This window comes from Oryctolagus cuniculus, chromosome 15 (assembly GCF_964237555.1).
Source record: "Oryctolagus cuniculus chromosome 15, mOryCun1.1, whole genome shotgun sequence".
Lineage (NCBI taxonomy): Eukaryota > Metazoa > Chordata > Mammalia > Lagomorpha > Leporidae > Oryctolagus > Oryctolagus cuniculus.
This window is the reverse complement of record NC_091446.1, coordinates 26,902,735-26,918,547: the sequence shown is the minus strand read 5'-3', so window position 1 is coordinate 26,918,547 and position 15,813 is coordinate 26,902,735. Positions and strand designations below refer to the sequence as shown.

General features: G+C 53.0%; 2 protein-coding genes across 35 annotated transcripts in view; one reads left to right on the top strand and one right to left on the bottom strand.

Annotated features, from left to right (window-relative positions):
• Window positions 1-15,679, top strand: part of CNNM2 (cyclin and CBS domain divalent metal cation transport mediator 2) — a 188,478-nt gene extending 172,799 nt beyond the window's left edge. For all 4 annotated transcript variants that reach the window (XM_002718589.5, XM_002718590.5, XM_008270433.4 and 1 more), the window contains one exon: window positions 411-15,679. In XM_002718589.5, the coding sequence (XP_002718635.1) occupies window positions 411-620 (210 nt within the window). In that variant the 3' untranslated portion in view covers window positions 621-15,679. The remainder of the gene's footprint in view (window positions 1-410) is intronic.
• The window catches only part of NT5C2 (5'-nucleotidase, cytosolic II), a 178,688-nt gene continuing 172,621 nt past the window's right edge, over window positions 9,747-15,813 (bottom strand). For 13 of the 31 annotated variants that reach the window (XM_008270436.4, XM_017348529.3, XM_070057293.1 and 10 more), the window contains 7 exons: window positions 14,350-14,457; window positions 14,059-14,125; window positions 13,390-13,560; window positions 12,069-12,120; window positions 11,912-11,972; window positions 11,611-11,787; window positions 9,747-11,100 (listed from right to left, as the gene is read on the bottom strand). In XM_008270436.4, coding sequence (XP_008268658.1) covers window positions 10,864-11,100; window positions 11,611-11,787; window positions 11,912-11,972; window positions 12,069-12,120; window positions 13,390-13,560; window positions 14,059-14,125; window positions 14,350-14,457 — 873 coding nt within the window. In that variant the 3' untranslated portion in view covers window positions 9,747-10,863. Of the gene's footprint in view, window positions 11,101-11,610; window positions 11,788-11,911; window positions 11,973-12,068; window positions 12,121-13,389; window positions 13,561-14,058; window positions 14,126-14,349; window positions 14,458-14,954; window positions 15,009-15,813 lie in introns of all 31 variants that reach the window. The other 18 variants (XM_070057279.1, XM_070057278.1, XM_008270435.4 and 15 more) reach the window with 3 other exon arrangements.

Here is a 15,813-nt window from a genome sequence, read left to right as displayed (position 1 = left end):
ATGAACGTCCAAACCACACGTGGCACCTGCAGGGAAGGGGCGGGGACGGGGAGGAAGACCAAGGCTCCTCAGGTCTCGAGCTCATGGTGCCCTGGCAGGACCGGGGTGGGAGGCGCCCCTCTCCTCCGTCGAGTTGGGAAACAAGCCGGCTTTAGCTGGTGGAACCCATCTCCATTTTCTGGTCTCTGAGCTTCTGAGACACAGTGGGAAATGGGTGCCAAAAGGAAGACGCGACTTTGTTCGCCAGAGTCAACTTGGACTTCAGAGGCGGCTCCGTGTGTCCTCCAGGATGGCTTCCTCCCGAGAAGCGGCCGCGGGCGACTCGGGGAGTGAATGTGTGGCTCCGCGGAGACAGGGACCCTAAACTAAGCGCCTCTCGGTTTGTTTTCTGTGCTGTGTTCCGGCCCCAGATCTCCAGACAGCAATACCAAAACGCCCTGATGGCTTCCCGCATGGACAGAACCCCTCAGTCCTCGGACAGTGAGAACACTAAGGTTGAATTGACTCTTACCGAGCTGCATGACGGGTTGCCCGACGAGACGGCCAACCTGCTCACCGAGCAGAACTGTGTGGCGCACAGCAAGGCCAACCACAGCCTGCACGGCGAGGGCGCCATCTAGCGGCGGGGCCGGCCCGGCCTGCCCGTGACTTGGTCAGTGGGAACCTGTGTGCCGCGCTGCAGCCCGCGCCATTCCGAGACCAAAGACTTCGTCCCCTCGCCGGAAGCGGAGGAGGAGGCCGACGGCCAGGGGAGGGATGGACGGCCGAGACGCGAGAGCCGCAGCCGGGGCGCGGCGGCCACGGGGCTGCGGAGGAACTGCTGCCCGGATAGAATCACGTTTATTTTTTCAGCTGTACCTTTTACCATTATTCACTGTCCTCCTCCCTCGAGTTGCATGAAGTTGAAAATGGTTGCGATTTATTTTTTCAAGAGATCATGTTTTTTTTAAAGTGTCTTTTGCAGCGTTTTGAGTTGTTCTGTCGGAACTCTGCTGTGAGCCCTGACGGGACCCTGAGAGCGCGGACTGGCCGGCCCGGCCCTCCTCTTCCTCTGTGCCCCAGCGGGTGTCGCTGTCGAACTTGATGGCCCAATGAAGCAAACCTGTCACTGCAGACGCTGCCAGTCTCTGGTCACTGTGGGGTGTGGTCCGGCAGGGCCCTGCTGCGCTCAGAGCCCGCGTGGTTCTGAGCTGGACGCGGGGCGCTCCCCTTTCCCGCACAGGGCGCAGCGTTGGCCTGCGGGATGTGGCTTTGCTCCTCCCACCCTAAGGAATTTTTTCCACCGAAATGAATGCTAATGAATCTTAAACCCAGGGTTTATCATTGGCAAGGGGCCGCTTGACTTCATCCCCGCATTCCGCCCTCCCCCGGGGCAACCCAGGACGCTGCTACACAGATGCCAAACGCAAACCTCCCCAGGGTTTCGCGGGGCGGGCGGGTCCGGAGAAGCTCCGCCCTGCGCCCAGGGGCGCTGCTGGACCTGGGGCTTGCCAGCCTGCCTTCCTCAGCGGTCCTCTCTCCGGTGCCCCTGGGCCCAGGCCTGCGTGCCCGCCTCCTCGGTTACAGCCAGAGAGGCTGCCTGTGTGGCCAGCAGGGCTGGTTCGGCCCCAGACAGGAGCTGAGAAACCAAAAGTGCGCTGTGGGCGCGCCCGGGCTCGTTGTGCGTGGGAACCGGAGCCTTAGCGGTGCTGGGTGTGCGCGCCGCCTCCCCGGCCCCAGCTGGCAGACGGCGGCCTCCCGGGCCCCTTGGTCCGAGGTGCAGTATCGCTCTGGGAGGCGCCAGGCCCTTAGGGAAGGACCAGCCTCTCTCGGTGACCTGCGGGACCCCCGCTGTGAGGCTCCCCGGGCAAGTGAAGCGGTCACTTCCTAACACGCCTCTGGCTGAGCGCAGGCCAGTGTGAGGAGGGTGCCACGGGCGGTCTCGCCCCTAACACCTGCCCGCCCCCGCCTCGTTCCCCGCCGCCGTGCTGGGCAGCCAGGTCCCCGGCCCCCAGGAGCTGTCCTCACGGCCTCTCCCGGCCGCCTCTCTATGCGCTCCCCTAGCGGAAGGAGCCTCTGGAATCAGTCCACGCACTGGGGCGCCTTTGTAATCCCCGGGGAGGAGGAGTCCGCGCAGGGTACCCGCTGACGCCCTCTGCTGGCGGGAGACGGCACCTTTCTCCCTCTGCCCCGCAAAGCCGCCTCTCAGAGGAGCCCAGCGGCGGCAGGTGGCCTTTCCAAGGCCGGCGTCTGCTCCGGGTGGGGGGAGGGCCAGGCCCCATGCCCTCTCTGGAAACCTCCAGAGTGCTTGAGCGGGGAGGAGCGGCGTGGGGGCCTGGGCCCTTGGTGTCTGCGAGGCTGAGCGGGGAGCTGCCGCCTAGGCCCAGGTCCTGGTGGCCTCTCTTCTGCGGTGGCCTCTGTGGGCACGGGCGGGGCCGCCTCTCCTGCACAGCCACTCGGGCGTCCTGGAGGCTCCCTGGGACCTGGGGTCCTAGTTCCAGGTGTTCCCGAGACGCTGTTCGCCTCTTGCGTCTTTTTTCCAATCAGGGGCTTGCCCCTCCTGTCGGCAAGTGCCCTTCCGTCCCGAACCAGGTCCAGGATCGTTTGTTAAACTCTGGGGAAGACAACAGCTTAAGGTTTGTGTGTGTGACATTGGGGCGCTTAATGGTCTTGCTCAGTGGGAATGTGAGAGGGGCCCTGTCCAGGTGTTCCCCCCGCCCGCGGGGAGGGAGCAGCACCTGTTTCCCGTTCCCGGTGTTATTTCAAGGAACTTTGGTGCAGATGTTGATGCGGACAGTCACTGCCTTGCTGCCCGCCCCCCAGTACCAGGCAGGACCAGTGGAGATGGGGAGCTACAAATAGAACTGCGTTTTCCTTAGGAAATGGAGCAATGAGAATTTGAGCTCAGCAGGGCCCGCGAGCTGTCCTCAGGCTGTTGGAGCGGGCCCTGGCGGGTGACCTCCGCCGCCTCTGGCACCTTCTGACGGCCAACCAGGAATCAGTGCTGTCCTTGCCGTGCCGGGCCCAGGGTCGAGGTCTCTGGCAACCAAGGGTCCAACACTGTTCCGCAGGGGTGACCCCAGGCAGAGCACCCTAGCCCGGCACAGGGAGCTTCAGGCAGGAGGAGACCAGGGAGGGCTGCCTTTGGGTGCTGTGCTCCAGGCCCACCCTCCCCATGCCATGCTGCCTTAGTCGGGCCGACCGACGACCGGGCAGGGGGTTGAGGGCAGGGCGGGGGCTGGGAGGCTGCGGGGCGCCAGTACTGGCTTCCCTGCTTGGGAGAGCCGGCCTCGTCCTGAGCCCCTGAGCCGGCCGCGCCCGCTCTGGGCCAGCGGTGCTTCTGTGCGGCAGGGGATTGGGTGAGCTGTAGGTTACCCCAGAATCAGAGATGCAGGGAATGTTGAATACGCGAATGGGCTGGAATTCAGGAGCTCCTGGTGAGAATTTCTCAACGAGCAACCTAGTCAGCGGGTTTTTGTACCTCAGGGCCGTTTGCACGTCTTTATCGTACGTCTGTAAACCTCGTGTCTGGGGCTGAGATGAGTGAGGGGCCAGTGGTGCGCGAGGCGGAGCGGAGGCTGACGCGGGGTTGGGGGGCCGCCATCCTTGAGTTTTGTGTGAGCTGTGGGCTTTCCTCTGCCTCCCGCTCAGCGCCGGGGGCCGGGCGGCAGCATCCATAGGCCCTGTCCCTGCCTCCGTCTGACACCTGCGCTTGGCCCAGCTCAAGGCCGCTTCCTCTCTCTCCGCTGGAGCTGCTGGGGTCGTCTCAGCTGGAATCGCTAAGTAGCTGTTGAGGGCTGTGCTTCAAGCAAGACAGGGAATGAGAGGTTTCAGCGGAGAGAGCGCAGCTCTGTGTGTGTGTGTGTGTGTCGGCCTCAGATCCAGCCCGTGCTGGGACAGAGCAGCGTTTCCGGGTTTCCGTGTCCACTGAGGCCAGAGCAGGTGGGCAGAACTTGGGGTTCTGTCTTGCCTTGGCCCACATCTCATTCACATGGAGTCTCTGAGGGAGGGACTCTCGGGCCAGGATTCGCTGGCACAGTCCCCTGAAGCCGTGTGTCAGGCGGGCCAGGTGGCGGGCTGCTCTCACGCAGGGAAGTTGGGGCGCGCGCGGGCTCTGGCTTCGCACCCCCCAGGGCCCAGCCCCGCTCGTGCGTCCTCGCGCCCCCGCGCCCCGTGGTCTGAAGTGCGCTCTGAAGGCGGAGTTTGGCGGTCCGGTGACTTCCCTGTTCCTAGAGTCTTAAGTCCACGAGTATATATGCTTTATTTTATATTATTTATTATGTACATAGGCCTCTCCCGGTACTGCGTCATCTGTGGTAAAGCCCCCACGCGTGGAGCCCGCGGTTCCACGCCCCTCAAGCCCAGGGGCAGGGCGGTGGCGCGTGGGTCTTACTGACAGGTTGCTGCTCTGACGTTGGCGCCGGCATCTGCGCCCCCTCGCGTTAGGCCCGCCTCTTCCTGGTGACCAGTGTCGGGAGGTGGCTGGCGGTGGTCTCCGACCTTGTGCAGAGGCTCGTGGGTCCCTCCATGAAGCGTTTCAGAGGCGCTCTGGGTGCCCGGGCCTCGTCCCCTGTGCACTGGTGCCGTTGTGGCTGTGAGACCGGCTCCGCCTTCCTCACTCGGCCCTCCCCGAGCCCAGAAAGCGGCCTCTGCCTCTCCCTTCAGGCTGCAGAATGTGAGTCTGGACCTCGGACGCTGCCTGCCCACGTGGGCTGTTCTATGCCTTTTCTTGGTTTTGAGGTGCAGTGCCAACTCTGTCTTGGCCCTCAGATCAGCCCTGCCTTGCGTCTGGCGTCACCGTCCGCAGCCCTCGCGCTGTATCATAGTGTTCGCTGCAAGCATTTGGCGCTTCCTGAACACAGCATTCAGAGCTGTGGACGCAAACCCAGGGAAGCAGATGCCACAGATGGGGCTCGTCAGCTGCTTGTCACGATGAATGCGTTTTATAACTCGAATGATGTTGTAGATTTACAGTCTTATTTATTTTGTACCAATTTATTTGTAAATTCTGTGATTGTTTTTAAGAGGTTTTATTTGTTCTGCTGAGATAAATGATGATTTTTCTGCTCACCCTTCTAGCAGACGTGTGTTCCCTCTTTGCCCTTCCTCTGTGTCGCCACCCCCCCCCCCCATCAGCTCGTCCAGCCTCGCTGCACTGCCCAGGTCCACTGGCCTGGACCTCAGCGTGGCGGCACTGCAGGGTCTCGTGTTGCAGAAGCGGGTGCCGGCTCCCGGGACGGCTGATTCTAGAGGGGCGTCCTCTCTGGCAGGTCTGCAGTCTGTCTAGGTAAGGACGCCAGCTGCTAACAGCACACACTTCAGCTGGGCAGGTGCCTCCAAGGTCTCTCCTAAGCAAGACCAAAAGCATCCTTCGGGTTGACATGGCTCCTGGAGATGAGAAGGGCTGTGCAGGGCCTCCTGGCTGAGGGCAGCCTGGGAGGAAGGTGGCGCGGGCGAGGACGGGCACCCTGGCGTCACACACACTCAGCACTCGGGCGAGGCGCATCAAGAGCAGCAGCTGACAGCTGTCATCCAGAGTGGGTGACCCCCACCTCTCCCCACCCCACCCGTCCTTTCTGTGCCCAGGGCCCCTCCTGGACTACCGGGTGTTGCTGTTGTTGTTTAGGTTTATCTTACTCATCTGAAAGGCAGAGTTGGGGGTGGGCTGGACAGTTAGGTCTTCCATATTCTGGTTCACTCCCCAAGTAGCCTGACTAGCCAGGAGCCTGGAACTCCCTCCGGTCTCCCACATGGGTAGCAGGGCCCCAGGCACTCGGGCCATCTTCTGCTTTTCCAGGCGCATTAGCAGGGAGCTGGAACCGAAGTGGAACAGCTGAGCTCAAACTGTACTCACGTGGGATGCTGGCTTCCCAGGCGGCAGCCCCTGCATCTTTTTGGAATTTTTTCCCACCATTGTTAGTCTCTGCTTTACGTTCCAAAGAGGATCATGCCATCAGAATTTGACCTCTTGACTGGTCCCATATAGTCCCCACTGTCATTTATTTAACCTTGACCTCTATAGCTGATCCTACTTTTATTTGTCCTGTAGATGGAGACATTTCAGTGAACTGTTGGCAAGCCTGTCTCTGGGCCGCTGCCTAAGCCCCTCTCCTGTCTCCCCAGTGTTGTTAGGCCGCTTCTGGAAGTAGCTTTGAGACGTCCCCTGCGTCCCGCAGGGGACCCAGGAGCCTGGTACCCCCTGAGGAGCAGGCTGGGGAAGGCAGCGGTGCCTCCCACTCGCCCCCAACTCCGGCTTTGGCTGCCGTCTCTGGCTGCACACACTCAGTGTGGCGGTCCCTGCCCTACGGAGGAGTAGCTGTGCCTGTCCTCTCCCTGCATCGGCATGAGCTCACACACGGGTCAGTTCATTTCTAACCTTGATCTTCATGTGCGCACAAAAATCCTGCTCCCCGGAGGCTCTTCCCAACTCTGTACGAGGCAACTACTGATCAGAGGAGCCTGTAGAGAAAGCGATCGACACACAGCCTGGAGCTGCTTTCTGGAAACTTACTTGCCCTTTTTGAAATGAATTAAGTTTAAAAACCCGATTCCTATGAAAGCCAAAAAGCTGACTTCCATTAGATGATAAATAAACTCTGGCTTTCCTCGTGTGACTGTTTCATCATTGCCCCCGAGGGCTTCATGTCTGCTTTTCCCAGAATTCCATTCCACGGCGGGCACTCCGCTGCTGGCCGCCGTGAGGCAGAGGAAGCAAGTTGCTGGGGAAGACTGAGGGACTTCGCTGAACTGGGGGGTCACGGGGTCCTGCCCAAACCTGCACACCCAACCGGTCCCCACCTCCCCTCTGGTGCTGCCGACTGGTGGACCATGAGTCCAGACCCAAATGTTGCTTATTTCAAAATACACTAAGTTAAAGATTACCTCCAGTGAGAACCCTTCCCCCCCAAAATAGTCAATGAGCATTTTCCTGGGCTGGAAGGTTTGCTTGGCAAATCCTCTTTCCAAGTATCGTAGAACTTGGGAGATGGGAAAGGACTCGGCCGTCTCCCATGGGGGTGGGGGGAGAGGGCTGCGCACTGCCTGGGCTCCAGTTTGTATGGGAAGGTTCACTCAGGCCCGGCTCCATGGGAGAGCAGAGCATGCTTGTACCTAATGTGAACCATGAAGCAGTGAATCTAACCCACTTTCTTTCTCTAATCAAGGAGAGCAAAGGTGTGTTATGTGAACAAAAAGAGGGACAAGACTGAACACTATTCATTTTGTTTGAAAGTAGCAAATATAGATTGAGACTTCCAGGGAGAGAATAAGCAAGTTCAGTTACAAGCATTCACAGAGGGTCTCGGCTGCTGCATGGTCAGCAGGGGGTGTGCGCGGCGGAGGCACCTGTGGTGTTCGTGCAGAGCGCACGTGCCAGACTCAGAGGCCCACAGTGCACCACTGACAGCAATCTAATGGGACTGCCTCCCCTAACAGAATGCTCAGTGGGGGGCTCCGTTTTTTGAAACGCTACACCCTTTTTGGACATCTTTGTCAGGTTTCTGTAGCCCTGGGATGCTGTGTGTGAGGACAGGGAGAGGCAGGGGGAGCTGAGACGCTGTGTCTCCTTCGGTGAGCGAGTGCACTTTCTAAAAGGCGCATCCTGCTGCTTCCAGGTCCTCGGCCGCTCGGCCGCGATGGCACCGTGCTGCTTGCCCGGGATGGTGCCACGTAGGTTCTGGAAGCTGCCTGGCCCTGCTTCCTGGCTGCTGTCCGTGTGCACATCGTCCCTGCTCCTTGCTGTACCGCAGTTTTCCTCCATCCTCAAGGCTGCTCAGGCAGCTTCGTGGCAGGGATGTCGTCATCAGGGCCGCTCGCAGTTACTGTTTGAAATTGCTCCCTAAGAGGAAAAGCTTTAAGAAGAGCTGACGGCCTAGTCCCCAGGAAAGAATGTCGTGAGCAAGCTCGAGTCCTGAACCAAGCCCCGTGAGGAGTGCACCGTCCACGGTGTGGCAGCAGCTGGGTCATAGTGATCATGTTTCCCAGCATCAAAGAGAGGTTACATAGTTTCCGTAACGTGGAATGTGGACAAGATTCCTACCCTAGAGCAGACTTAAGTACGCGGTTGTTTGTCTCAAGCTATTTGTGGTGAATAAGCACAGCATTTAAAAATGCCCAGGCAGCCCCGGAGAAAACTGCAGGGCTTAAGTTGTTGACAAAAATATTTCTTAAATAAATAAATCTGAGTTAGAAATATCTAAATATGGGCAAAGTACTTTTTAAACCTGACCTGTAACTGCATGTAGCTTTTACATGTGAGTGATTTCTTAAAAACAGCGCGACTGCGACAAGTAGTTGTAGCTATCAGTTATTACTGTTGGATTAAAACCACTTCCTAAAAGCATCTTAGGGCACACGGGGCTTGCTCATGACTTCAGGTCTTAGACTTGTGCTTCGTGAGGAGACCATCTTGGGCCTAAAAGCAGGACATTAATCTTCCTCGGCTTTCCACGACTTTCCTGAGATCCGCCCTCCGAGCTTCCGTGGCCATCTCTGCAGATGGTCTTCCTTGCACAGGGTCCACTGTGTCCCCAGCTGCCAGCCACGCCAGGGTCCCTGGGAGCCAGCACGTGCTGACAGCTGCGAAGCCCACAGAGTGCCTAGTGTTCTAAAAAGCCTACAAATAAGGAGTGTTCCCAAACTAACGAAACAATTCTCAAGATCTATCAACTCAAGGTCTAGAATTCTCCTTTCTTAAAAATTAAAAGCATACATTTTAAGTTCAGGTTCCTTAATCAGTGGCAACAGAGAAACTCAGAATTCCTGTTTGGAAAAGGCCAGCACTGGGTTCCCCGTGAGAATACTCCGAGAAGCCCGTCTGTTCCGGTTCGTAGGCGTCTTTGGCTCTAATAGTACATGCGGAGGGGATTTCAAAGTTCGTAGGAAAAGAGGAATTAAAAGATGTTTGTTTTGGTGTAAAAACCGTTTGTAATTTGTGCACATCCGGTGGCCCTGGAGGCAGCCATGACCATGGGCACACTCGGTGCAAGTGCACGCTGTTCACTTCTCAGTCTACCCAGAGAATAACCCTGCTATTCAACTCTGAGAAGTAGGGAACATTAAAGCCAGGCGATCACCTGGACCCTGCTCTGCAGGGGAAATGTGTGCATGTGATGCTGCGCTGCAGCAGCTCTGAAGCTGTAGTCACTTAGAAATCGAGACACTTTAATCACGTCAGGGCCATATCTTTATCTTAAAATAATCATGGGGGTAACTGTAATTTTAAAACAAGGATGCATCTAATTGTTACTTGCAATAACATTCTAACCTGATTCCTACCTAAAAGCCAAGTAGGAAGGCACTTCAAAAAGTTCATGGAAAATAATACACATTTTCCTCATAATATTCCAAAACCTTTTTGGAGACGCCACATCTCTTCCCAGTAGACGCTGGTCAGGACGCTGTCTCTCGGCAGGGCTTGTAAAGCTGTACGCAGGGAAAGCAGGGAGGCACAGGTCCTTGGCTACCTCACTGCGGTGCGCTCCCTGCTATTAAACAGATTTTTCTTAAAGCCTCACCTCCTGCTGCATGGAAAACTATGAAAGCGCGTTGAGGCTCGTGAGGATTACAGGTGTGAGCATGTGAGACTGCATCCTGCTTGAATACTCACTCTTTATCAAGAGATCTGAGCATGTTTAGCAACTTTTGAAACTCTGTATTTCTTTAAGACAAGAGAATGTCACCCTGATTGATAGCACTAAGCCAAACCCAAGCCCACTTAAGACCAGCAGCTGTTCACAGTTGGGCTACAAAAGGTGGCGGAGTCAGTGTTAGAAATGTTACTCTTTATTGAACTCTAGAGCAGCTCGTCTACCCTCCCCTGCTGACTAAGGACAACAAGAATGGAAGAAGGGAGATGAAGGTCAAAGTTACACCACTGTTAAAGACACTGCAACAACTCCACTGCACCTGGTGAGGCAGTCACACACCCTGTCACACAGTGATGATTCCCTCTCGTCCAGAACAAGTGGCTTCCCAAGGGATTTGGAAGTGAATTTAGTCACACTGATTGCGCCCTGCTCTGGCAAGGGCCTGGCTTACGAAGCCTCTCCCGGTCCTCCAGTGCTCGGCTTTAAACTAGGCAGTCACCTCCATAGGACAGACACCTTGTTCTGGCGGCCGGAACCAGAGCTCGACCCCGACACGAGTGTGTCACTCAGGCTGGGGTGCGCTGGAAGAAGGTTCTCTTCTTGTGTTCTGGGGCTTGCTCTTTTGGCCTCTCTCTCTACAGATTTATCACCAATGAGAAGGATTGTTTTGAGATAACAAATAAGCATTTGTTCCATCAACCTAAAAAAATACAGAAAGGATGAGGACTTCGGCTTCCAGAGCACCTGCCGTCCACTCCACGTCAGCCCTAGAGCAAGCGGAGACTATTTCTGCAAAGCCACTACAGAGCGGCAGCCCCGCCAGAGCTGCCGGGACACCTGAAGGCTTACAAAAGGAAACTTGACCTTAACAGAAGACATTTCATAATGGAAACAGTGTATTTCCACTGATACACAATACTGTGTAATTCACTGAAAAAGTGGGATTTTGGAGCAATAGCACAGTTTGTAACAGGACAGCGTCCTCTAAGACCCTTAACCCTTAATGTATCCAGGCACACTAATGACGAAAAAGACAAGGAAACAGTGTCACAAGCCACAGTGAAGCCACGTGCATGCAGTTCAGCCTGACTTTACCCTTTCTTCCAATACAGCCTCCGATACAACTCTGATTCATCTGCAAAGAGTATAGATACACAGCTAAAACAGTCTCTCTGCCCCGACGTACCTTTGATGGAGCCCCCCTCCTCCCCAGTAGAACCCAAACAGGGACCTCCTTTGTTCCTGTGAGTCCTGCAAGAACTTGTTCAATGGGCACTCAGAGTTTTGGTGTTCCTTCTTACTCTTCCTCCTCTTCCTCCTCCTCATCATCGTCTTCGTCGTGGCAGTGTGTAATTTCCTGGGGGGCCAGCGGGAAGAGGTTGGGAGGTTTAATCTCACTAATCGACCGTGTTAACTGGTGCCGCTTGTAATCGGTGTCTTTGAAATCCACTGATGTGCGGTTCCGGGTGGCGAGGGGAGATTCCATCTCGTTGATATCCACGTGTGTGTGTTCCACCGTTGATTCATGAGGCATCTAGAACAAAGCAGGAAGCTCAGAAAACGGGCAGAGCAGAACAGCTGCTTCCCAAAATCTGATCCCTCCCCCCAGGCAGCCAAGCAGAGCTACAACTATAATGGACCAGGAAGGAGTCAAGTTTAGGCACAGAACCTGTTCTCTCTCCCTGCCCCATGTCCAGCTAGTTTACTACAAACTAAAACCATCAGAAGAGAGTGAATTTTTTACTTTCACAGCAAAACAGAAAAGCTGATCAATACCAGAACCAATACCAGAACATAGGAATAGAAAAACCACATTCCTTTGAATTAGTACTAACAGGAAAGTCTTCACCACTGAGATACAACTGTAAATAGCGCAGACTGCAGAGTGAAGCTGTCCTAACTCCTTTTCTGGATCATACTTCCTCAAAGCCCCTTCCTATGCAACCATGTCCTCTGTGCCAGCCCCACAGGGCTGCCTGTAGATCTGGGCCTGAGAGTATATCTGAACTGTAAACAGTAACTTGAGGCTGTAGCCTTAACTCACCAAGACATGGGCAGCTCTGAAGAGGTAGCTGAACGGGTAATACAGCAGATTGATGAAAGACGCCGCATAGAGATCGGCGTAACGCATCACTTGACTGGCAAAGAGTGTCTGCCTGGAGCCACTGCGGAACAGGCTTCCCATCATCCCATAGCACATGTCCATGTCATGAGTCACTTTCTAAAGACAAAAACCAAGACTGACCGTCAGCTCATTTTAGTACTTCCTGAGCACCAGTTACGTGGCAGTCCCTGTACAAAGCCAAACTACTGTCCAAGTTTTCTCACAAGTCCTATTTGGATACCTTAATACGTCTCTGGATGGAACTAATGTCTGGGCGCTCATTGCTACTGCTATCAAGGTGCCTGAAGAGAAAAGAAAAATCCCCAGTGAAAATCTCCAGAAAGGACTTTGTTAAAATGTGATTTCAGGGGAAGAAATTTTAGAATTAGGGAACTTACTTGTAGAGTTCAGCCAAGAAGATATCCAAACTCTGAAGCTCTTCAAAAAGTGCTGATTCAGGTTTGCAAGGAAAAGGAAGAATGTTTTAAAAAAATAAAACACCCACTTTTAAACTACTGTTAAAACTAAAGTGAAAGGTTACACATACAACCAAAAAGCACAGCCTACGCTAACATGCTATGGGTGAGTGTATAAACTGCCCTCCTCCTCTCCCCAGGAGAGCCCACCCACTGCGGTCCTGCTTGGAGTGGGGCAGCCGATGACCACCTGCCACTCTCCCTGCCGGCTGTACACTCCCTGAGCTTGCCGAGTGCCAGTTCCAACTCGGTCTCAGCTGCAAATGCTAACAGTTCCATTTTCAGACGAAGAATTAAGAATTTAGAGTCAGAGATGCAGGAAGTAGCAGAGCCAAACCACCTTCATTTCTGAAACTCCATAGGTAGAAAGCTGATAACAGGCTAGCCCAAAACGTCCACCGACAGTAGATGACAGCGACAGTGGCATCTGCTGAACGCCGCCTGTGTGCAGCCTTTATGTACCTGGGTTTCCCAGGAGATTATGACCTAATGCATCCTTTATATTTCTTTGCAATACCTTCTGTAGGAGAATAGAGAGATGGGTCTTTCAAATAATTTTCTGTGTTCTGTGGTTCAGATGAGCAGCCCTGGGAAGACTGGTTACTCTGTCTTCTTCATTCACATGTTATCTGTTACAGCTCATCAGCTTTATAAGGTAGGTGCTATAATTATTTCTAATTTTGCATTGGAGGAAACTAAAGCAAAGGGGCACTTGGTAACTTGCTTGCCAGTGTAAGTGGTGGTGCCAGGGCTCTCATCTGAGGCACCGTGGGTGAGGCCACCAGGACTGCTGGAGTGTGTCAGACACCTTTACATAACTATATGCTAGCCCCACTCAGTACGGTGCACATACTGCTTATACACAGTGTATCCCAGTTGAAGAAGATACTTGGGCCTCATTCACTACTCAGAATAATAAATACAAAATAGCAGGAGCTAATAAACATTCAGAGCCAGCACTGGCCCAGCACTGCAGATGGGGGCACGTGGAGGAAGGCAGATCTCCAGTTCACTATAAGATACTCAGGATACCAACATTCAACAAGTTTTAACAACATAACCTCTCAAAGTTATTTAAATCCTAAAGCTTTGTGAAATATTCAAATATCTTGATGGGGAAGGAGATATTTATAAATATCAGGGCCCAGCTTTTGACCACATCTGAACCCCTGCCTATGAAACAGTGCTTTTATCAAAGAGGATCAAGTCAGAGGTTTACAAAATAAGAGTCCCAGCTCCTTACAACTCTTGTCAGTCCAGACATGAAGTTCTTGTGCAAGTTCAGGAATCACCAAGAAAGTCCGCCACCCTTGCCGTTTCTTTGATTTTAAAATGTCTCCAAAAATGTGATCTCCAATATATAAAATGTCTTTGCCCTTGGCTCCCAACAGGTCACAGATTGTATCAGATGAACCTGAGGCAAACAGAGTGAACAATGAGAGAAATATCTATATTAAAACCAGCATTCAAAATACCATAGCCATTAAAATACTATGATTTATTTTATTCTTATGTGAGGGGCAGTCCTTTTTTTTTTTTAAAAAGAAAAAGGCTCACCATTCTTTTTCCCACTGTTGTTTTTATCACCTCTAACACAAGGCCTTCAGCATAACATACGTCATACCACAGAGGATCCTTGAAAACCCTTAAGGAACACCTTCAGAGGCACCAAAAACGATTCCAGAACGCTAAGAAAAAGCCTCAAACAGTTACAGGAATCGGGGGAAACGGATCCTTTCAGTGAAAATGAAAGCTTCATTAGGACACACTGACACCTTCTCAAATCCATCCTCCCTGACGCCTAGCACGCTGGCAGGTGACATCTTCAGATCTGTGCCAGGAGGAACACCAAAGCTTTCTCACTGGGGTCTGAGCTTAGTGTCCACCAAGTGATGAGACACCTGCGACTCACCTCCCGAGTAGACGATGCCATGCTGCAGGGGGCCTGTGTAGGTACCGATTTTCAACTTGCCAGTTTTCTGTGTGAAGAGACCGTAGACTCTGTGATACTGTATCATCCCATCATTCTCTCCACCCACAATGCAGCCAAATGAATGGTACTTACTCTTTTCAATTAACCGTTTGGTTACCTCAGATAAGACTGAGAGAGACTTGGCTAACCGATTTCAAATGCCTGTTCTCTCTGAGATCAGAGGAACAGGAAGGACAGCGTTCCAGCAGGAACTCCATCCTCTGCACTTACAGTGTCCACTTGTCGCAGGACTGTGCCCTCTCCAAAAAAGAGTGGTTTCCGTGCATCCACCAAGATTAGGTCAAAGTAGGACTGCCACGGTCGGTGGGAGCTCCCAGGCTATAATGAAGAAAAAGCAAAAGCCACAGCAGCACCCCTCATCTTACGGCACTGATATTTAACCCCACTGATGCAAGAAATACAGAAATGCTAAGTATAGCCAGAGGATCCTACAGCTTCATTAAAAATGTATTATGTCTAATTGTAAACCAAATCTCTTTAGAAGCAAGTATAATCTACATTATAAATTATTTCATCTGTAGTAATTTATTTCTGAAATAAAATATTAAAGTGCTCTAAGCATTTTAATAAATGAAAATGTGTAAAAAGGGGCTAAGGAGAGATGCTACTCAAAATGCAAGGACAGATAGATCAGCATCAGAACTAAAGTCTACAAACTACCATGGAGACTATTAGAAATCTTAGGATGTTTTCAGAACGATGGCTCCAGGCCAAGCTGAAAGACACTGCACAGTGATTTTAGGTGATGTCAAACAGGGATTAGCAGCGAGCATGTAGCTTAGTGGTTAAGACGCCGGAATCCCACAGAGGAGTACCTGGGTTTGAGCCCAGCTCCAGATCCTGACTTCAGCCTCCTGCCAGTGCAGAACCTGGGAGGTAGCAGAGATGGCTCAAATGACTGAATTCCTGCTGCTACCCATGTGAGGGGACCTGGACTGTGTCCCTGGACATTTGAGTAATGAACAGACAGGAGCTCTCTGTTTCTCCTTGTCTCTGCTTCTCAAACAAGTAATAATAAAACCCAAGGATTTGCTGATGTTGTGAAGTCTAGGATTAAAGTTTTACAAGTGTTGACTAAGCTGCTGTGGGTATTCCTTATCTTAGTGCAGCCACACTGCAGGAACGAAGACTCCTCTGCTGAACACCAAGGCTAAATGCGGTCTTGGCACAACACTCAGCAACAACTAATTGCACAATCTAGAGTTGTTAAGAATGGATCTTCTGGGGCCGGCACCATGGCTCACTTGGTTAATCCTCCACCAGTGGCGCCGGCATCCCATACGGGAGCCAGGTTCTAGTCCCGGTTATTCCTCTTCCAGTCCAGCTCTCTGCTGTCGCCCAGGAGGGCAGTGGAAGATGGCCCAACTGCTTGGGCCCTGCACCCGCATGGGAGACCAGGAGGAAGCACCTGGCTCCTGGCTTCAGATCAGCGCAGCGCTGGCTGTGGCGGCCATTTAGGGGGTGAACCAACAGAAGGAAGACCTTTCTATCTCTCTCTCTCACTGTCTATCTGTAAAATAAAAAGATAAATTAAAAAAAATATCTTCTTCAACCTCAAAATTCCCTTCAATGCCACAATTCTGCATAGAATTTACTGGTCTGATACCATCCTAATAAATACCACATGAATACTCCTTTTACTTCTACAATTCAAAGTTTAGATTCTGGCTCTTG